Below are 23,434 nucleotides of genomic sequence, written 5' to 3'. Positions count from 1 at the left end.
GTAGGCATTCCTCGGGATGCTGCCTCGATGGAGAGCTCAAAACTACTGTCATTATTTAAAAGGGGGATTTATTCATTAGCTGTGAAAACTTGGGTACGTTCGTATTTGATTAAAACCAATCCCAATTAGACAATGGACTGCTGAGAGCCAACATATGCTGTTGCCTCTATAACGTCATTAGCAACGCAGAGTCCCCACTTTGAAATAATATCCTGCCCAAGTACGCAGATATCTGTTTCTGCCTCGCCAGATGGAGGTCAGCAACATAACTTAAACTGCTAATCCTCATTGTGGAGAGGGGAACAGGAATCTGAGGAAGGTAGTAACAAATGAACTTGGATCCTGCTCCTGGCAAGGCGCGAGGTATCGATGGCTGATACAATGCTTGGAACATGCACTGCAGAGCTCTGGTAATAAGTTTCTGCCTAACCGCAAGCAGAAGTTCAGCGAGTGAAGGAGGGCTGGGAGAAGTGATACTCTTTGTGGTTATGGCATTACAATTCATCTCAGAGAACCTTACTGCTGTTCCCGGCTCCGCCACAGTTGTGCCTAGTGGGAGCGTTAGTCGGCTGTGGCGCAATGTTTCTCAACAATGACTGGCAAAATGGAGATCTTGATGGTGGGGAGTGCTTTTCACCCCCTGCCATAGCACAAAACAATTAAAACCGGTCATGTGGGGAGTTCAGGAGCAGAGATTTCCAGCCTTGTCCAATAGAGACCATATGTTTCCATCCATAATTTATATTTTTTGGTGGAAAAGAAAGCGCCAAGTTGGTTGGGACTACAATGCCGCATCCTCTGGCATTGTTTCCCTGCACATTTTCCTCGGGAGCAAGGGGAGTCACAACACTTCAGACTCCTTTGGTTCAGCATAGAGATTAAAACAAACAAAAAGTCCTTATGCTCCCGGAGTGCAATAAATATGCTAGAATTTCAATAGGATCCAAACAAGCGACAATAGTAGCATTAAGAGCTGGCAAATCCTTTGATGTTATTGACCAGAAAAGGACTGCTGTCGTCTCTGTCATGAACATTTAAACTTTTGACCTCCAACCTTTGTGTCAAACAGCTTTTCCATATGGAGGGTTACTATACCTCTGCGAGTGCCACTGCATTTAGTAGAGCATCAAACACTTCACTGGCGGGAAACTGATGCTTAATGCGTTGGAAAAGCTCCAGGACTGCCAGAGGGTGGGACTGAGGAGAGCTGTCCCCTCTTCTTCTACCGGAGGGTAAATGAAGTCCCCCGCAAAGTCCCCCTTTTTCCTATAGCCAGATTGCATCTGAACTCCACGCAGAAATGCAGAAGGGAGGATTGTGTCTCGGTGGGTAGGGGACAGACATCTTAAGTTATTTTTATTACCTCCATGTGCTTGACATTAGCTGTAGACCAAAGCCCTCTTTTGTGCAGTGTGTTGTGCAAACGTACAACTGAAAGATGGGCTTTTACAGGCTTGTCAAAGGCTGTAAAGGCTCGTGCCGCAGGGCTGTATATGGGCTGAGGTCCCGCAGCTTGGCCACTGCCCTTGCTGATGCGCTGGCTGAGTATCAGGGGAAGGGGTTTGCAGCCATTTTGGCCTTGCGGAACATGGCAGGAGTGTGCAGAGCATGAGGGGCCATACCGGCCCACACCACAGGTCTGTCCAGCCTGGTATCCTTTCCAAGCAATGACCAAAAGGAGATGCCCAGGAGTTAATGTAAGAACACGTCAGGTGATTCTCCACTCCTTTTGCCCCCAAGCACTCTCCCAACTTCTCAAAATTTGCAGTCCGGAAATTTCCTGGTCTGTAAGTGGTTTCTACACATTTGGATCCTTACTGCATTTCTCTTCTGTGACCTCCCCCTTGAGGCCATTTAAACTTTTGGTGTCCGTAGCCTCCTGTGGCAGTCGGCCATGTGGCAGGCAATGGTGGTCTGTGCGTCTCATCCTCATTTGGCCATCTTTCCCCTCTTACGGCTCCTGTTGTCTCCTCGTAGCACCCTTAGCTTCTCCTCTAGGATGTAAAGAGAGGAATGAAAAGCAGTGGCCTTCTCTTTAGTGCCCCCTTACCCACCCAGGGGTGCAGAAGAACAGTCCTTTCCCACTTCTCTCATATTTGTGGGGTTGTGCTCCACCTAACTGTACATTTTCTTCCATCTTGTCCGTTAATCACCAAGCTGAAGAACATGGCTATGCATAGGCAGGTAATGTAACTTTTTCTCTGGTCCACCTGGACTGGAGGCTGGAGAAAGCGATGCTGTTGTAATCATCTGTGGTAGTGCCAAAAAGCTCAGTCAAGAGACTGGGGCCCTGTTGCGATAAGCACTGTAGACAGGTGATGTAAAGATGGAAACTGCCCTGAAGAGTTTGCTTTTGTGGTGTTGCTATGCAGAAAAATCTTTGCTAATGCCATGGGCTGCTTTGCCTGCTACTGCATTTGTATGCTTCTGCTTGTTCACGTCTCTGTTCTTCCATTTTTCTTTTTCCCTCATTAACGGGAGTGTTTTTCCTCCCTGATAAGGCTGGACCTACCCACACAGTCCGTGACGCTCGAGTCCTAGCAGTGAGGCTTGTGTGAGTAGGATGCAGTGTGGGCAGGAGAGCTCAGGAGATGCTGGAGCTGGTTCTGCAGCCAGGTGCCCTCTGCAGTCATGTGCCCCTGCTCCGCAGCTCTGATGCGACCAGGTGCAGCGTCTGGTTTTGACACACCACGCTGCTAACTCGGGGCTGTCCTCAACGGGGCGTAAGGACCATGAGCGTTAATTGAGCGGAGGTTGTCAACTCTGATTTTTTGATTTGTGTTTTTAAACAAGTACACTCAGGCATACATGGCCTTCATTCTGTTTTTCAGCAGTGGTGCTAGCTGTAAGCGGGTGATGTAAAGGCTCGGCCGCTTTTCGTAAGCAGCGCTTAGTTCCCAAAGCAAGAGAAGTGTAGGCCAGATCCTGCCACTATGGATGCAGGGAACAAGAGATGGAATGAAGGTGAGGGTGTTGATACAACTTTGTGAGGAACTTCCCATACACTGTAGAGAGAAAAGCCCTTTGGTGGGGAAGAGGAAGTGGGAAGATCCTAACGATAATCCTAAAAATCCAACAAAAAACGTGGTTATATCTAAAGCTGATTCTCTCACCCTCTGTCTGAGTAATAGGAAACAAAGAAGAAGTTGTCTGTAAAGAAAAACAAACTTAAAAAAAGATCATGAGCAAAACCCAAGAGAGATTTGTAAAGAATGAGCAGTTTTAGGCAACTGAACCACTCTTTTTAAGGAATTAAAGAAGTAATGGGTAGTGGATAAAATACTGTTACTCTAGCTCTTCACTGGGACTTTTCACTGAAGAGGGTCAGAGTGTCTCAGAAAGGATAGCTCCGTGTTAACAGTGACCAGACTGCGACATAGGGAAGTGGTGTAATTTGACTTTGGCCCTTTTCATTAAAAATATTTGCCTCAAAGCTAGGTTTGTAAAAACTTAACTCAGATCGACTGGAATATCGACAATATGACATTCTCAAAAATAGGCTGAACGAGCACTTAGGATAAATGTCAATACAGCAAATTAAGGGAACTCACCGTACTTTCCATCTTCAATAATGATCTGAAACAAAAAGTACCCAGCAAAAAAATGAAATATAGGGGAGAAACTCTCTTAAGAAGCTGAGGGAGGACAAGGGAACAAGGAGGAAGAAACCAGCTTAAAGTCAAATATTTAGAAATGTCAAGAAGTAATAACCAAGAGCCGGTTTGTGTTGCCTTTACTTGACTTGAGCAGTACCCATTTCACCAGCAGTCCCCTAGAAATGGTAGGGTAGGTCACTGACACATGATGAAGGCACTGTCTCATAGTGGGAAAATGAAAGGTAATGGTATTTGAGACTGTGTGTAAGAAACACATACCCCTGTTGGAAAGAGAAATTTGCAGAAATAGGTTATTTGTATTATAAATTTCTAAGGCTGCCTCCTCCTAAACAGTGTCATGTCAGCCTACATGAAAACCTGATGCCCAAGAGTAGAGGGGTGGTAACTATATATTTCTCCCAAGCTGGAAGAAACCCAGGGAGCAAAAACAAGTGACTATGATTAATTTGGAATATGGACGTAGGGATTAAAGGATGCAATAGATGTATATTATCAAGTGGCCTGACAGCACAGCACATGTGATAACTATCTGCTCATCTGCAAGAGCTTGAAGAGTGTAAACACCACAGAAGGAGAGTAATTGCTAAGGATGGTACAGAGAGAAGCTAAATAATTATGAATATTTGGATGAAATTTTTAAAAATCAGGTTGAACAGCAGGGAAAAAGAAATCTCTCTGAGTGTTCATCTGATTGTGCATCCCATAGAATCTGAACTGTTTTAATATCTAAAAATAGACATAATTGATCTAATTATACTTTTCCCTCTCTAATTCCTATCATGCCATAAATGACTCATCAAAGCTGCTAAGTATAAGCTATTTCCAAGTCTTTCACCCTGTGGTCCAGACCTTCAGCTGCTGGAAATCTGTTTAGCTACAGTGATTTTCATCGTGCTCTACTGATACCCAACTGTTCAAGGTTTGGCCTTTCCGATAGCTTTTAAACTTGATTCTGGTGCACAGAAGAGCACACAAGTCTCCAAGGCATCACTTAAACAAGTAACGTTTGCGGACTGACTGATGCTGCTGCTTTATAAAGCTTGTTGAATTACCCAACTTGTCTTTCTTTGTTCCCACATCAAATCAGCAGCAATACAAGGATATTTCTAGATTTTTTTCTAGTTTATAGCTTTCTGTTACCTCTCCTTAGCCACATTTACCTTTGCATCTTACAGATATTTGTCATTGCTGAGTTAATGCGTGCAGCTGATAGCAGGGCATTCAAATGATTTCCTTGAGCTGTGTTGAGCTGTAGGGAATAACCAAGCTGTTGTGTGGCAGCTCCTTCTTCCCACTGGTCAGGAAGCCCATGTTAAACCTCTGCTTAGGAGTAGTTTGGACTTGAGAGCCTTGCTGTGAGATTTCTCCTTTAGTTCTCTCCAGTGTGGATCAGGATTTCTTTCTTTTATGATCTTTTCATTTCCTTACTTTCCACTTTGTAGCTCACCTTCAACAACTGGAATTTGCTGTGCGTTACAGAAATGGGTATGCAAGCCTACATAAGTACAAATTATTTGTGTATATATTGTGGTTATGCATCCAGTTACTTGCTGCTCATAGAGGAGGAAACGCTGAGGATGTGAACCTTCATACACATGTGTAGTCAAAGGTGGGAAGCGTTCCAGAGCAGCTGGGTGAAACCACTTGTCTGGGGTTGTTGAGAGTTAAACATGGATGCTTGTTTTGTTTTCTGTTATTCCTGGGAGGGGATATTTAAGCGGTGGAGGATGCACTGACACATGGTGGCATGGGAAGTTAGGGGGAGCAACAGCAAAACAGCAAGCATGTGGCAAGGCAGAAGTTGAATTATTTTTTCGCTGCAGAGTCCATCAGAGGTAGCAGAGGGAGGGATTTATTTTGTCAGCTTCCTGGCAGAGGACAATTTGTCATTTTCTTGCACAGACCACATTATTAAGTTTGTTAAGAAATGCTGCATGGGATCCAGAGGTTATGAAAAAAATGGTCTGCGCCATACCAAGAGCTAGCTGCATTAGAGGAAACAATTTTCCCTCCAAGTAACATGGTGATGAGGCTAAGATGTCTCACGGTCATCGTCTTTTCCTGAAAGCATGGGCCAGTGTACAGATGCTGGCTGTATGCAACTGTTGCTCATGTTCATGAGGGTTTTCTAAGGTTGCTTATAGGATGAAGCAGCCAGTGTTGTTTGGGTGGAAGAAACTACTGAGGTGGGATATTCCTGGCGCACTTCCACCAATTTGCTGTTTGTTCTTGGGCAAACTGTGCTGGTGGAGTGCCTTGGCTTTCCTCCTCTGAAAATGTGTGTCCTGGAGGGGCGGTGGGGCAGCAGTGCTGCGCCCATCCTGCTCACCAGGCAAGTCCACGATTGCATGATCAGGGCAGCACAAGGAGTCCTTCCTTCGCTTACCAGTGAGGCCGTCTCAGTGGAAACAGTCATTTGTAAGTCACTGGGCTGTGATGAATCACAAATTATAATCTTAAAGAATTTGAGACTCTTCAGTCCAAGGTGTTTTGTACATGAAATATATTTATTAACCTGCACGTCTGTCTCTTATTACTGTTTTTTTTTTCTTTTTCTTTTTTGGATGGGCAAACAGCAGGGAGCACTGGAGTCAGTTGAATGGACTTGAGGAAGTTTAGTTAGTATTCCAGAAGGCAGTCCTGCTCCTCAGACAGCAGAGTTGCAGTGACTGGGAGGAATAATAAAGTGTTCAAACTGAAATCAATCCAGCAGTTATTTAGCCAATACCTGCAGCAAATTTGGCATATTAAAGACCTCTCAGTGCCAGCTGATGAAATAATTTCCAGCCACTTTTCTTCCAGCACACCGATAACTGCTTCTCCTTCATGTGTTTGGTGTGATGGTTGTTGTGCAACTACTAAAAACAATAAAACATGTTCCCACAAGGTGTTTAAGTTTACAAACTAAAAAGTGGTAAAATGGATGGCAGGGATCTAAGATGCCCTGAAGTCTTAATTTTCGGTTTTGCAAAGGTAGGAATTATTTTTCAGCCATAGCAAGAGGCACAGAGCTGGAGCTGCGCTCTAGTTTGTGAGGTTTGGCCTGGAACTCCTGTGGTTTATTTTTAAGATCAGTGTATAGGCTGTGCAAGCACAAGGACAGGGTAGGGAGGGGATGTCTGATCATCATTAATACACACAGACACATGGAAGGGATGTAATCTGATTGAAAATTATGGGTTTTTTCTGGAAGTGTTATATCTACTGGTTATCACGATTAACATTTAGTGTTACTGAAATGGAGAGGGCTTAGCAATTAAAAATTCTTTTTCTCACTCTCCCTGTGTCCATTTATTTGCTTTATCCATGTATTTGCTTACTTTTTTGCCACAGCTTTTTCTTTTTCCTACTTAAAATCTCCTTCTCTGTGAAGTCAGATAGCGAGTAGTCGCGTCCATCTCAACACGACGGTTGCCACATTGGAAGCGTGCGTGTGCATGCACGTACACACGGACGGACACACATGGAGAAGCCTCCGGAGATAACTGGCTGTAGCACATCTGTGGATCAGCCTGCAAATAAGCAGTGCTTCAGATGGCAACCAGCCACGCTGAAGCAGCAACCCCAGTCACCGTAGGGAGACTCTTCAAAGTGCACGAAGTTAAGTGCATGCATTAACGTGTGGCTGTGGCTCAGTCATTTTTCTTCCTGATTAAAGCCTCTGTATAAGCATACGTAGAGAACATAACTCGCCCCTTTTTGAAAGAGAACTGAAAAAAACCCCAAAGACAACATGTGCTCTTATTGAACCCTAACACAAACTGTAATTAAACAGAAATCCAAAATAAGATCTTTGCTTGGCAAAAAAGAACCTAATTCTTGCCATAAAACCTGGCAATACCATTAAGTTCACATCAGTTGAAGCGAATGTACATGAAGGAACAGTGGTGCCCTTAGGGACTCTGCAAACCTGAATATTAGAAAATTCCCATCTGGTGATCAGCTTATGAACCAAAGGAAGTGTAGAAATTTGCTGGCAAAGTCTTCAAAACTGTTCTACGTATTGAAAAGACATTAGCAGGGAGGCTATATTTTGCCTGATACTGTTTCTGTTACATCTGGTGTGAAAGCTTGGTACCACAGAGTTCAGCATCAAGACCATAATGAATTTAAGCAGGAAGGCGATTTCACCTCAAATGAGGTTATATCTGAGATAGAGTTTTGTACCTGGCTCCGTTCTGACATTTAGTTTGGTGAGCTGATCGTCCTGAGGACAAATCTGCTAAAACTTAACAAGGGGTTCCTGTCTTGGGCTCGAGTCCTGTGTTTGCTTGGCCCTGATCTCACGACACAGGTGCAGGCGTCGGGGCCACACTGGGCGTTCAAGCCGATGCAGGCGTTTTCTACAGTAGTGAATGTTTTCTTGACGTGCTGAAAAATGCAGCCTGTCATTTCAGCAGCCGTCTTCCTCAAGGGTTTGGCAGGAATCACAAGGTGCTTGAGCAAGTCGGTTAGCTGAGGGCAGAGTGTTTTACTAGCCTTAGTAGTGATCCCCTAACCGAGTAAGGCTTGTTTGAGAGACTACGGGGTCTCCTGAAAAGTTATCCTTAATTTCAGTGAGCTTCAGAGCAGCCTAACCTCTTTGCCGTTGTCTCAAGGTGTTGCACAGCACCTTTGAGCCAGCTGGCATCGTCTACCTTTCCATCAAGTCTTGCAGTGAATTGCTGCTGCCTGCTACATCTCATCAGACTTCAGTTCAGGTTTGCTGTTCAGCAGCAAGGACCATACCTGTCACTTCTCCCAGTTTCTTTCCCTTGATGCTGCAGCAGAGGTTGCCGACTGTCAGAGATCAAGTGTAGGTCTCTTCTTTTTTCCTGTATGGGAGTGATTGTAATTTGAAAGAGATGATCCTATTCACTTGCTTTAAGAAGGCAAGGAAGAGTCTTGAAGAAGAAATAAAAAGGCACATTTTACACAACAAAAAGTCAGCATAAATTGACATATTTTCCAGAAAATCTCACAGTGCTAAAATTGATGAGTTTGTAGCATTTCAGGCAGTTGTATCTCCCATTTTGTTTTGAGGAGACCCTGTTAGCTATGCAGGAGACAGGAGAGCATCCGAAGGAAGCTTACAGTAGTAGGCAGCGGAGAATTCAGAAGGCAACAGCTACCAAATTCAGCAATGCGTGAGGAATGTGTTTTAAGTGTATTTCCAGTGCCTTGGCGTGTCCTTACAAGTTCTTGAAAACAGTGAAATTTAAGCACAGAATCAGATACTTATGCTAAATTGGAGCTGAGGGCTCCAAATACACAGGCAGCATCTGTCTGTCTCGACTCCTGTACTATACACTTACATCAGGGAGTCTCTGTGAGGATGTAATTGAAGGATTGGTCCAGGAATTCACGGTTGCCTTTGGATGTAAGAAAACTGTCTGGCATACACTGTGGTAGTTTGCATCTCAGCCAGAATTTTTAAGAAGTTGCAAATGGTGGTAAATAATTTCCTAAAGAATAGGAAGTTAGATTTTGTCAATTCATTTTGGTGAGAAGAGTTCCTCTTTGCTAAGGGTAAGAGTTTTGTTCCTCACACTTCAAATAAGAAATGTGAAAATGTTGGTGTAGTCAGAGGAGATATCCTGGCTTTTACACTAAGTTGCCCCCTAGTTTTCTAGATAGGTAGAGCATCTCTCACAAACAGCCAGGAGTTAGGTAGGCCCGGATTCAATTCTCGCCTGTGAGTAGTCTCACTCGTTCTTTAGTCAGCTACATACAGCATAAATAATGGTGGCAGAATGTGCCTGTAATATTCTGATGGTGCCTTTAATGAAACAGTTACTGGGTGGGATATGAAAAAGCAATGTGAAACTGGCTACAGCCCAAGTTGCTGCTTTGCAAACTTCTTACTATGTACTTCCATATAAATACATGTCAACCAATTACATTTTTATGGCGTTTCAAGTGAATTCCAAGTGAAGCCCTGGACAATGGGTGCTTCGGCAGGTCTCTGTTTGATCTAAGAGACTTTCCATATAAATATTCAATGTTCTTCAGAGTGGAGCGGTTTTGGACCCCCAAGCATGTAGAATTTACCGCCTACCTCTGTGCTGAGGGCTGACCCAAACACGGCAGGATTTGAATTCCCTCCGTAAAATTGACTCCACTAGTTCTGCATGTTATTCTCCCTGTCCATTTAGCATGTTACTCTGCTGACAGTAGAGTACACAGCACTTAGCAGCTGGTTTGTGGAACCATCAGTCAGGAAATTATATGATAAATAGGAGGTAGCCAGGTTTAGTGGCACTTTATTCTGCTTCAGCAGTTTTAGCCTGACTTTGGAAAACTCGTCATGTGGTTTTTCTTAAGGGTTGCAACAGGAGATGGCTACAGTGTAGTAACTTATTGCACATACACTTGAGTTATGATGTTCACCAGCTGTATTGCTCATGTGTAAATAATAAACTGTGAGATGGATAATTATGCTGCATTTTGATATGCAGCTCTGCTCCAATCGGCGCAGGGCTGACAGAGACAGCTCCCTGCCCCATGGTGGAGTACGGCTGTTTCCCAGATGGAAACTGCAAACAAGATGCAACCAAGATATACAAAGCAGCTTAATGTGAGAGGACTCAAAAAGGTGTTCTTGAAGATTTGTATCTCATGTGTTAAATATGACTTGTTGGTGCTCTGCGCTGCATAGGCCCCACAAAGGGGAACACCCTTTTATGGGTCATTTAATACTCACGTTCCATTTCCCAGGGGAAGATAGATGTTCGCATTCAGGAGGGTTAAATGGTGTTTCGCTGCATAAATATTGGGACTGCTTTTAACAGGTAGATGCTCAGGCTGGGTGAGGGTGGGACAGTAAGGCGGCTTGGCATCCTGAGCAGGATTGCTTGCCTTGGCCAGGTGGAGCCTGTCCTGTCTGACATGAGTAAGAGTGACAAAATCTCTGTGGACTCACCTGTGCTCCCCAGACTCACTCTTCGGAGACACGTAGGGCAGACAAGGACTTGCCTGTGCATCTGTGAGGGCATGAGTGACCTTCTTCACGCGAAAAATAGTGGCAGAGTTTTTATGGTAAAATGCCAGACATCTGCTTTAAAACCTCCTCCCTTTGTCTTATGCTGCTGTAGCCAAATACCAGTGAAGGAGGGAACAGGGCAGGCAGGGAGGTGCGCTAAAACACACTTCTCATGCCCCTTTTCCCCTTCTCCACCTTGGCAGCTGGTGAGGAATGTGTTTCATGAGGTGGCAGCAAGCATCCTCCACTCGGATGATGTGCTCACAGGGGTACCTGGTCATCTGTGACCCACCTTTACTCCTGCTGAAGCCCAGAAGTGCTCGGCTTGGAGAGTGAAGCTTGTAACAGATTGCATGCCAAGGTCCAGTTGGTGTAGCAGAATGGGAATTAAAGCTACTGCCAGTTTGAGCTCCCAGCTCCCAGTAGTAAACCATAATTATTTTTCATTTACGGTGCCTAAGCCCTGAGTCAGTAAAAGGCAGAAATGTGCTGTGGCTGATCACATGCTGGTGATGTTTCACAAAATCAAGTCATGAAAATGGATAGGCCGTGTCAGATGTTTCCAGATTTTCCTGAAATACTGGGAATATTTCCTCAGAATTTACATGATTTCCCCTTCATTCCCTCCATTTACTCCCTCAGGGCCTTGAGGTTTGTTCCTCTAGTTCTTTCTCCTGCTTCAAAACATAATAATAAACGAACCCAACTTTTGACAAAAACCGAGGGGAAAAACCCATTTTCTTTTAACCCTTTCTAGTTGGCATGAGGGAACTGCTTTCACAGATAACATAATCTAAGAGGAGGATTACATTTTGATGAATAGGAAAGGCAGGAAATACAAAGAGAAGATACCTTCAAGAGTCAGCAGGCAAAACCGAAATAGACTCAGTTTTACTGCCAGTGCATAGTTAAAGTTTTCTTTCTTTCAAGAAGCATTTTAGTAAATCCATGACATGACCTAATGTCTGTACTTCTCAGCTTTTGGTGTCCGATAAACACATGACTTCACCCGAAGTGGCAATCGGGTAATTACTGGGCGGGACCAGTTTGTTTCGCGCCGCTGGAGACGCTCGGCATCTCGTTTGAATTTTGAGCGTTTGGGAGGCAGCGGTGAGCAGCCCGGTTGGCAATAACCTCCTTTAGGCACACGAATCGCACCGGTGTGCTGGTGCAGCGAGCTGTGGTCCGTGTGCGTTGTGTCCTCCAAAGCTGGGAGGCGATCCTGCTGCAGGCGCAGTGGGGAGCTGCGGGGAGGGCTCGTGCTTGGCCCCTCAGGGCAGAGCCCGTGGGGGCGGCGGGGGCGCATTCCCCCTTTTGTCAGCCTCGTCGCTGAGGCTCTCCGGAAACAGCGGGGAACAGGAGCCCTGGCAGCTGCAGAACCCCCAGGCCTGCGAAAGCTGTGGAGGAGATGGGGCAGGGGAGCTTATTGCAGCCATGGGTCCCCAGGTCTCCAGCCATGGGGACAAAGAAAGCACGCTTCCTTTTTAAGAACGGTGTATGAAATGAGTCCTCGTGTCCTCAGGCACATTCCTCTGGATGCGGCCATCGGTGTGACGCACTTTAGCATCTCCAATACAGCCCTTCCCAGTTGCATTTGCCTTTTAACTCTGTTGTCTGATTTACTCCACATAGTCATTTTTCAGCATGCCACTTCAGTTTTGCTTTCTGTTGTAGGATTGTGTGTACATCTCTGACGATATACTTTTTTTTATTGTATTGCGTTCTCTGCTTAGGCTTTTTGTCCTGGGATATTTTTTTTTTCCTTGTTTTAGTAAAAAATAAATAAATCAGGAATGCTTATAAAAGGCTTGATGGTCCTTTTGATCTGACACTTCATGTATGGGCACATAATTATTTATTAAAGACTTCTTTATGTCCCTTTCCATTTAAGCTATAAAAAGAGAATATTAAAATTAGTAAATACATATTCATGCAAACACTGTGGGCCAAACTCTACTCTCAGACAGACCTGACTGACTGCAGCAGGGAAGGAGAATGCAACCCCTAAGTCGTAGTGCTGTTGACACATGCTTTTCAATATCTGTTCTGTCTTTATGAATGTTGTTTTTAAAGAGTCGTTGGAGATACTCAGATCCATGAACCTCGCTTGTTTTTTCAGATCCGCCTCACCTCTTTCCAGCATTCCATCCTCCTGTACCAATTGATGCGAGACATCATGAGGGACGCTACCATTACGAACCATCTCCCATTCCTCCTCTGCATGTGTGAGTATTCAGTATTTCCCCTCGCTTCAGCTGCCTGGAAGAACGGGCAAGTATACAAACCTTTAAAGCCATGCACCTGGAGCGCTTTGCCAGTCTTGCCGGAGAGTGAGACTTACTTTTGGAAAGCATTGAGGTTATCTGTTAGTGAAGCAAAGCCCAGGCTGGTGCCTGAGGAATTCCTGTTATAATAGGTGGCTGGCAAGTGTAACCTATATGTTTTGCTGATATTTATTCTGTGTGCTGTTGTTCTGTAAATACTAAATCAAAAAGTGCTGAACCCTGTGAAATACAGCCAGACAAAACATGTATTTTGTCTGTATTAGGCTTGGGATTCTTCATAGCTAAAATTTCCTCTCATGCCAAAGGTTTTTTTTTCCCTTCTGACTGCTATGAAGCATAATGAAATTTTTGGTAAATTTTCATAGTCCCTGTTGTGTGCACACACAGGCAATCGGTTGATTGATGGGAATGTCACCCAAACAAAATGGCAAATGTGATAGAGCACATGGTTTACACAAAGATAAAAGAAATGAATACCCGTGATAACATGCATTAGAAAAGGGTGGCAGTGGTGAAATCCTGTAGAAATAAATATTGTCTTATTCTATATGGGGAGACAGATTCAGCATTGCCAAATAAAACAGTAGTTGTGTTCAGAAAACTGCTATATACCATTAAAAATGGAGCCAAAAAGCAGGCCTTGGTACTTTGCTAAAAGGCTTGATATATACATTTAATCATATCTACTAATCACCTCTCATACTGAGAAAATACAAGAAGAAAAGCGCAAGCAATACTTTGAAGAATAATGCTAGTTGTTTAGATGGCAGATTGCTTTGCTATGGCTATTAGTTACAGCTGTGTAATTACATATATGCAGAAGAAAAATGAAGTTGTTTTAAAACAAGTCCTCCTCTGTGAGCAGAATTAATTGATATTAACAATCCTAACTACATGCCCAAGTACACACACAATATTTTACTAACAGTTTTTTTGGGTCAGTCTTCTATTACTGAATTGTAATTTCAGAGCAAATTTGCCTGGAGGTAAGTAATAAATCTGTGTTGTAGTCTTCTTGGGCATTAGAGGAAAAGTGGGTATTTATAGAAAGAGAGAGTACAGAAACTTGTGATTTATTTCTCAGAGTTCCTGTGACACATCCTTATTTACACCACAGTCAACCACATCATAAAATACATTCAAATACATGCTTAAATTTGCTGCTAAAAACCATTGTAAGCTGCAGGTGGCAGGCTCAGACAGAGTCATTACATGGTCATCCTGGATTTTGCAGCACAGTGAATATTCTGTCTGGGTGTTTTTGGGAGGTGGGGGGGACAATGCTGCTCCTTCTGAAGCTAGTGGGGAATTTGCCTTTGTCTTTGGTGTGAGGCAGACAGAGTAGGGAGCCCCAGAAAGTGTTTTAACCTGCATCAGCAGAGGACCGTAATCCAAAACCTGGGTACCGCCTGTGAGCCTTCACGGAGGCTTCTGGATCCTGTGCCATGTGGGACCCTGCCTGGCTGCGCTTGCTGTGCTGAGCCCTCTCCAGAGGCTGAGCCCCACAAACCCAGCCCCTACGGTGACACCCTGTGCCCACAGACAGGGCTTTTGGGTGGGTAGACCACCGTTCCTCGCTTCGGGTGACAGTGGGAAATAGTTCCCTGTGGTGCAGCGGTGATTCAGCTGGGCCCTACAGAGGCTTATTAGAGATGAGGAGATCTTAGCATGATCTGACCTGAAAGGAGGTTGTAGTGAGGTGGGTGTTGGTCTCTTCTCCCACGTAGTTAGCGATAGGATGAGAGGAAATGGGCTCAAGCTGCGCCAGGGGAGGTTTAGGTTGGATATTAGGAAAAATTTCTTCATGGAAAGGGTAGTGAAGCATTGGAACAGGCTGCCCAGAGAGGTGGTGGAGTCACCATCCCTAGAAGTGTTCAAAAAACGGGTAGACGTGGCACTTCGGGACATGGTTTAGTCTAGTCTACCCTTGATTGGTTTAGTGTGGACTTGGTAGTGTAGGTTAATGGTTGGACTGGATGATCTTAAAGGTCTTTTCCAGCCTTAACGATTCTGTGATTCTATGATATGACTGTAGGCTTTAGAAACACACTCTGGTATCAGCCCAAGCTTTAAACTAAGCATTTCCTTGATAACAGCCATTTATTTTTCCATTACTTTCTCTTTGATTCTTCCACTCATTTGGTTTGTGTCACCATTGGAATGATGAGCCGTAGTGGTCCCTTGGAGCTGTTGTGGTCGGTGTAACTAAATGTGAATACGCAATTAAGCAACTTAAAACCAAAATCTGTCAGACTCCAACAGCTTCTTTGTAGATGTTAAGGTTTGTCATGCTTTTGCAGTTTTCAGGAATATGTTTTAATGTATGTATGAGGTAGACACCCAGCAGTGTTCTTGCAAGTTTTGCAGAGCCTAGTGTGAGTATCACTTAGGAGTGTTAGATTTGGGATCGTTTGGAGCCATTACTTGAACTGGTGTCCTAACACCCATTTAAAAAAAAAAAAAAAAAGCATAGCGAACTGGGTCTGAGAAGTTATTTGAGAATTCTGAGAGAAAACGGCAAGAACACCAGTGAGGACACAAATGTTTACCCACAGCTTCATCAATGACTTCATTGTATGAGTGGTTTTCACCTCAGCTTCATAATATTCTCAAATGTGTGTGTGTGTGAAATATAAATAGAAAAATGGCAAAAAATTGGCATCATTCCAGTTATCCAAGCTCCTAGCAATGTGTTCCAGAACCTGTCAAGCAGTAGTGGAATTAGTTTAGGTATAATACAAGTGCAGAAAAAATGTGGAGAGGGCCTTGTCTGCATGATAGCTACAACGTGTGCACGTAATTTTGAACAATGGCCAAGTGAAAAAAAAAAAGAAAGGAGGGATTTTTAAGGTGTTACGGGGCTCTTACATACTTTCAGCTCTAAAGATGTATATGTATTTATATGTATAATTCTTGTAGTTTAATTGCTGATGGGCAGAACTGTTGTATCCCAAATTTCAGCCTGGAGCCAAATTTTATAACTGAGTTATAAACCCCTAAAATAAGGGTTTATGTTTATGATGGAATTGCTGACAGATGCTTATGTATAGTAGGACTAGCAGGCATTGCTGTAATTATGCTATCGTATCCTATCATTAAAGATTTCAATTGAAAGAGGTTTATAAATTGCTCCTCTTCTTAGATAAACCACCCTACATTAAGGCATCAACGATATGGTGCAGAATTAAATTAAAATCTCATAAAATGAAATATGTTCTGTATTAGCTGTTTGACACTTAATTTGCCTCTGAATGAGTAGAGGAAATCACAAATTAACCTGCCTTTGTTTTTCCAGCCATGGCTTATTAGGTGTTAGAACAACTGCAATTACAGCCCAATAATAACCCCCAACCCTTATGAATATGTACTGAAATGTGTCACTTTGTATTACCAAAACCTGTTTGTTAGGACTGTGTGGTTATCCTGGAATTTCTGCAGTACATCTTTGGTTTATACTTCAGGGAAGATGTATGAAACTTAAGTTGTTCTTTAGTGGCAACATATGAACAGTGTAATTGGAGCTGGAGCTTGTGTTTTCCTTTTTTTTTCAAATTCAGTGTGTGAATCTTAGTTTTTAAAAGTATTCCAGTAAACTAATTCAGTTTTGCTACTTTTCATTGAACTAGCAAGTTAAATTACTTGTTAAACATTGTATGATTAAAACATACGAAAAGAAGCATGGCTTTAGTAAAACCACTTCTTGCTTTGTTTTTCTTTGTTGTTTTTGTCTAGCTGTTTCTTAATTTTCAAAATTGATTTTTGTTGGAATGAGAATTGTTAGCAGTGAGCAGAGGAAGAATAAGGGTGTCTTGACTTTTTATGACAGTGCGAGTGCAAATAACTTTATAGTCCCACAACTTTTAAAATCCAGGTTAGCCAGAATGAGAGTTTTTATTTATCAATTAAAAAAAAAAGCTCCCAAGGCAGAGGCAAACTTCTACTGGCGGATTTAACCACAGTGGTTTAGGAAGTTACCATTCTTGGTCATTCATTTGTTCCCACACCTTTACCGAGTTGTGTTAATAGGTTGCTCCCAGCCTGCTTCATTACAAAGCTGGGTTGGACAGCCTTTGAAGGTGACCTCACCTGGTATTCCCAGGCGCTGTTAATGCAGCTGTGAAGGAAGCACGCTCCTGCAGAGGTGGGGCAGGGGACAACTGCTGGGTGCCAGCATCAGGAACAGCTCCAGGGTGATGGCCTGTGTACATCTCAGAGCAGTTAATGGACGTGTCATAGGAGGCTAGTAGAAGCATCCTACAAGATACGCCGTGCACACTCCCAAAACATTCATCTGTTTAGTCGCCACCTCCGTTTCTCTTGCCATCTCATTTTACATTAGCCCTGGACTAATGTAAGGGAGCGTGAGCAGGTAAATCGAAGGGAAGGTGCACTGATGTTACCCATATGCTTACAGCCAGGGGAGGCTGCCCTTGCAAGGAGGAAGCTGCAAGGTAAAGCTGCTGTCTTATAGCTTCCTAGGATCAATGATGCTCCAAGCTCCTTTTTTTCTAACTGCTGGTCGAGGCTGGCAGCATCCGAGTTTGGCAGTCTTACGCCCTGAAATGATGCATGTGCAGAGAAGTGCGCACATGCCTAACACGAATGCCTTGAACAGATATTTTGAACTGTTTGAATGCACCGGTACTAAAGCAAAGCATGTGTTTTGCTTGCAGTCAGCTTCAAGTTGATAAAAAGAGAGTCCGATTCTTGGATATGTTATTTCATATCTAATTTACGCAGACATCAGTTACACAGGGGTGAAAAGGAAAGGAAAGTCAGGCCCAGACACTCAGCTTTCATCAGCCTCTGATTTTGGACTGTGCAGTACAATGGGGGATGTCCAAATGTGAGAAGATTAAAGTGTTGGCTCTGCAAAATATCCTTGATTATATGAGAGAAACTGCTTGCCATATGTTTGATAGGATGTTTAGGTTTTCCCAGCCCCATCACTGACATTCTGATTTTTCCTTTGTGCTTTCATTCCTAAGCTCTTATTTTAAAAAAAAAAAAAAATCTTAGTGTTTAAACCTCTTAAATCTTTTACCTGCTTCTTTACCTCAGTGTACCTCTAAGCTGGAGACTTGGCAATGAGTCCGTCGGCTTGTCAGAGCATTCATTGATCCTTTCACAGTGAGAAGGAGAGCCCCACCCAGTGTGAAAAACATCACTCCTTGAATTGGCTTTAATTACTTTCAGACTCCAAACGGGTTTTATGGTTTAGCCAGGAGCCATCAAAGAAGAAAGACTGGGAAGCTCTTGGGACATGAAAAGATGACTGTAGTTACAGCTTTCCAAAATAATCCATGAAAATATTTTCTGTAAGCAGGGAGATATCTTGTATCAAGTGGGAACCACCCCAAGAAACCTGTCCCTGGAAGTGGAGAAGTGCAGCATCGAGAATAAGCAGCTGCTAATAGCCTGGAGGATTTTCATAGCGAGTCTCTGAGAAGGAAGCAGCATGGTCTGGTGACTCTTCAAGGTTATTCAGAGTTTGTTATATCGTAGAATCATAGAATCATTAAGGTTGGAAAAGACCTTTAAGATCATCGAGCCCAACTGTAAATATGCCATATACGCGTGTTGTAGGCTCTGCAAGCAACATGTATGCCTCTTAGTGACAGAGGAGCGCAGTGATGGTAATTCACAGAAGTAAAATAGCAGGGCCAGATGCCCACACATAAACTAGAGCAGGTAGTTTTCATTCAGTGCCAGGCGTTTTACAAAGTGGGGAAGAGGAAGCCTGAGTCTAAACCAGAACTGCCATCTCTCACTCAGTATACAGTGTTGCATCATTTAAAATGGTGAATCAGTGTTTTGTTTAGCTGTTGGTACTTGTTTAGTAATATTTACCTTAAGAATTGCAGATCATAAATTCTCCTTTGCAAGCACACTTGCAGAGGAGCTTCAGAAACAGAGCATGTTTTTAAAAGTGTTTTTCATGTCTGAAAGGGGAAAAAGTTTGGAAAGCAAATTATTGGTGGCATATATCAAATTGCAGAAAAAAAAAGGATAGCGATTCTCTTAAATTTTTGATTCTGAGACACTTGAAAAAAAAGTAGGTAAAAATGTAGGTAAAACATAGGTAGGTATTTTTCAATGTAGCTGTTTTACATAAGTTTAGTTACGTTGATTTGTTTAGGTAAGCTGTACTCAAAAGTTTCTGCACACTCAATTCAACTCATATTTGTCACAGATTTGTCCTCTTCCTACTAGGAAGAGTATCTTATTTAAAAGTTCATTTCTGCTGGCAAATAAATTCTAGATCAAATAAGGATTCACTGCTAAAAATCATCCCCGTTTTTAGCAAGCACATTTACATGAAAGTCAACAGAATTGCCTCTAAGCGCACCAGATTACATTTGGTTCACATCATTCATCTGTTTCTGTGGCGGATAATACTTTGTGACATAATCATTTTCTCTGGAGTAGCTAATTGTAATGCCAAGGAACTACAGATTTATAAAGGAGAAACAATAGCAGCAGATAAACATTGTGTTAACAGAGGCTCTTTGTTCTTCTCATACAGCCACCTTGATTTTGGGATGGAGGAGTTACAGCAATTGAGATAAGAGGAAAATTTTGGTGAGGTTTGTTAACGTAGAAGGAAAAGCTTGTAAAAAACAATGGTTTGTTGTGTTAAAAATATTTTGGTAGAAACTTTCCCCAATTCTTCCATTTTTTTATGTCGAGAAAAGCGCTGGAGAGGCAGCAGCCCCCAGCCTTAATGAGAAAGGCATGCTTTCACCGGCGGGCTGCTGGCTGACTACCTCTCATGGTACGGTCACTCGGTAGCAGCAGCAACTCGCAGGGCAACTTCCCGGTGCGATGCGGAGAGAGGAGAAAGAGGGGGAGGCCCTCGGGGGTCCTCAGGAGTGCTCCTCTGCTGGTCCAAAGGGAATCGGTTGCCTGAGCCCCACCTGAGAGGCAGAGTGGCACAGATTCATCCGGTGGGGCCTAAATCCAGCGAAAGGGATCCTTGAAGAGGTTTGTATGGATTGTGTTGTTGCGGAGAAACAGCTCCTAGGTTTATCAGCAGTGAGGTATCTATCGGCACTGGACAGCATTGCCACTTAGCTGATTTACCCCATCTGGGCAGTTAACAGTGCTTAGACGAATTCTTGGCTGCCAGTGAGAAGTGGTTCCCTAGGGTGGGCTTTCAAACCAGCATGAATTAAGAGATGATGGAAGGAAAATGAATGGCCAGCAAAGTCGTGCCTCGGGACACCGTGTTGTATGTAACATTTTTCTGTAGACTGAGGAATAACTAGGCATGACTTCGAGCTTTTGGGGCACTCCCTGTGTGCAAATGTGTGTACAAGTGTGCATATTTGTATGTGTGGCTGCGTGTGTGTGTGCGTCTGCATCCTCTTTACATAATAGGGTGAATATCTGCTTGCATTTATCATGGACCGAGTAATTCTAGATCTTTACAGTTAAAACTAATGGAAGGACCTACAGAGAGTCTGAGGAAGATGGAAAGTTAGATGGAAAAGCTGAACAAAACAAGTAGGAAAAATATTCATGGCAAAAACATTGGGAACATGTGGATCACTACCTTAATTTAACATTTAACAAAAAATATATAGAATAGCTGCAATGCTAGAGTTCTGCTGCTTGAAATTTCTATTATCTCATTCTGTTATCAGCTGCAAAGAATGCAAGCTCTAAATATAGTGTGCATTCAGAGGCTCTGAGCCTGTGGTTTCTTGGACAAAATTCCTGTGTTCTTTGTGCTGTAGTCAGCAGTATTAGTCGAGTGAGCAGATATTGACTGTGGTATTCACGTGCAGTGAACCAGAAGCAAGCCAACTCTATAGAGGCTGCTGTCAAACTTGTTGCAGTGGCCTGTGAGGTACTGGACTGTGACAGACTCCTTTTTTTTCAGTACAATTCTTCCACTCATGTTAAATCTTGCTTCAAAGAGAACTGAAATGTTATAGTCTTAGCGTTCGTTCGTTCTCTTTCTTCCTTCCTTTCTTTCTTTCTTTCTTTAAAGTGTACTAGTGAGATTTCTGTGATGTGAATTGGAAGTTCCTGAAGTGAGAATAGGTACAAACTGGATGAAATGCGAGCAATGAGTATATCTGCAGTGTAGGAGCACAGAGCATCTTCATCATACTCTTACACAATCTTTCCCTGACTTAGATTCTCTCCTGTCCCAACAAAGACATCATATCCTATACTCTTGGAGTATGGATTGACTTTAGTTCAGACTTTTCTCCCAAAGGAAGAAAAAGCAGAAGTTAAATAACACCTTGTTTCCCTTTTTGTCACCCCTTACTCAACCCACTATATATTTTTACATATATGTGTGTGTGTGTATGTATACGTCAGTATTTGTTTGCGTATTTGTAACAGAAAGCAGGCTCTCAAGCTGGTGTCAGCTGTGCTTCCGAGATGCAGACTAACTAGCTGCGCCTTGCATATTCTCTATTATAAGATGCTAGAAAAAAAAAGACAAGACTCTAATTCCACGCAAAGGAATGTGCTCAGCAGGTGTTTTATCTGTGTGCTTCAGGGTAGGCTGGGCCAACATTTGTGACTGATGTTATCGATTAATAGAGGAAATGATTTAAAGAAAAATGTTATGCTGTTTGATTTTTGCTCTTAGGATGCTTTACGTGACCAAGGAAGGACTTGAGACCTTTTTTTAGAAGCTTTTCATTGAAGCCGGGCCCTATGAACTTGCCATTAAAGACCAGGCAAGAATATATTGCTTAGTCCCGTCCAGCACTGAATGTGTAGGTCTGATCCCGCAATAGATTATGACTGCATTTATAGTTAACTTTGCAGGGTTATTGGAAATTTTCTGGAGACCTCACAGAGGTTAGACACAGAGGCAAAACATGCTGAAGCCCGTGAGCCAGTAATACAAAGCTTCCGAGGAACGAACTGACCTGACGTCTTCTTGAAAGCATTATTTATGAGGTGCTGTGACCATTGGTGTTAAGGATCAACAGAAAATTAGGGAGTATTTCGCGTGAGGGAGAATTTCTAAACATATCAGATTTAAGTGTCTCTCTCTTTAAAGATACAGCTTTCAGTCCTGTATCTCCTGTTGAAATTCAGCCTAGATTTATCATGCCTTTTCCACTGGCCTGTGGACAAAAAGATTGATAGTCTGGTCCAGTTTATAGAGGCCACCAACGCAAATAGGCCCATTAAACAATCTGTCTGTAGACAGATTTGGCGGGGGTGGTGGAGTGGGGTGGGGTGGGGTGGGCAGGAGCTGAATGACCAGGGGCAATCAGGTGTTCTCTGCTTCACCCTGGAAGATCACTATCAGCGTACATCATCAAGACAATACCAAGAAAGCTTGCGTAGCTGCCTCTGTCTTGGTTTGCCCTACTTATTCCTCGGACGTCAGTCTTCCGTCCTGATATCTTTTGTGGGAACTGTGATTCTACTCCTGTGATTAGATTGAATTACAAAGGTGCTGAGGTAGCAAATGTGTAGGTCGTCCTGCTGGTACAGGTGTGTCCCAGGTTGGCCAGTTTGTTCCCTTTTGTGGTTTTCATCTGCACACCTAGCTCCCTATTCTGTTTCAGGAATTAATAATGCTTCCAGCATTTAGATAGTGCATTTACTTCAAAGACTTCAAAATTTAATTTCCTACTTCTCTAAAAACTGTACAGCCAGAACATTAATTTTCTTAACACTTAATGCTTGTTTTTCACATATTTCCCCCCACAACCATATTAGAAGTGGTGTTCCCATCCATTTCTGGTTCTTGAGTTTATTCGGAGTTACAGCTTTGTCCAAGGAATGCTTTTTTTCACTCCAGTTTTGCGCGCGAATAGAGCAGGAACAGCAGTGTGAAGTCTTTGTCTCTTGTTTCTTCTGATGGCTATGGTGCTCCAGCCATTATATATTCACCATTTGTGAGAACCAACTTGTAGTGCAGATTATGTAGCACTACAATGGCTTTCAGTGCCTGCAGAATCAAATGAAGAAGCTGGCCTGGCTGAGACAAAACATCTTAGCCTAACGTGAGAACTGAGTGTTTCCCCACTCTGATTTGGTTGCACCCCAGTCAGCCCCCACACCTGGACCTTCAATACCGGCAGAAAAAATACGAGAAGTGACTGTTCACAGAATATCTTTCCCCGCTCCTAATTTTGGTTTAGCAGCATTCACCTTTGATACAAGTTGTGCTTCATATCGCTGTGGATCATACTGCCCTCATGGATGTTGGTGCTGATCTGTGGCTCGCCTGGTATTTGCAGGGGTGCTCGAAGGATGGGAGAAGTTTGGAAGCAGTTGTGCTTTCACAGGGTCACTCCTTGACGCATAGTCCTGTGTACAGCATACACAAAGACCATAGACCTACTACTGTCACTGAGGTGCACTCTCAAAATTACTTTTCTTCCCCAAATCAACTGTCATGGATTTGTCTGGGAGGGGAGGAGGCATTGCAGAAAATAATCCATGTGTTTTATACAAAAATGCATATACAGAAATTTCTGTACAACTATATAATTTTTTTTTTTCTGGAAGTAGTACTGTTAGGTGAGAAATTCTCTCTGGTACTCTCTCTGTTCAGTCATAGTCACTAATCCTTGTGAATATCA

General features: G+C 43.1%; 1 protein-coding gene across 2 annotated transcripts in view; it reads left to right on the top strand.

Annotated features, from left to right (window-relative positions):
* Positions 1–23,434, top strand: part of GLI3 (GLI family zinc finger 3) — a 197,155-nt gene that overhangs the window by 90,317 nt on the left and 83,404 nt on the right. For both annotated transcript variants that reach the window (XM_075704872.1, XM_075704871.1), the window contains exon 3: positions 12,698–12,803. In XM_075704872.1, the coding sequence (XP_075560987.1) occupies positions 12,698–12,803 (106 nt within the window). The remainder of the gene's footprint in view (positions 1–12,697; positions 12,804–23,434) is intronic.

The sequence above is a fragment of the Pelecanus crispus genome, chromosome 2 (genome assembly GCF_030463565.1).
Source record: "Pelecanus crispus isolate bPelCri1 chromosome 2, bPelCri1.pri, whole genome shotgun sequence".
Lineage (NCBI taxonomy): Eukaryota > Metazoa > Chordata > Aves > Pelecaniformes > Pelecanidae > Pelecanus > Pelecanus crispus.
The sequence above is the reverse complement of the archived record's forward strand: the minus strand, read 5'-3'. Positions and strand labels throughout refer to the sequence as shown.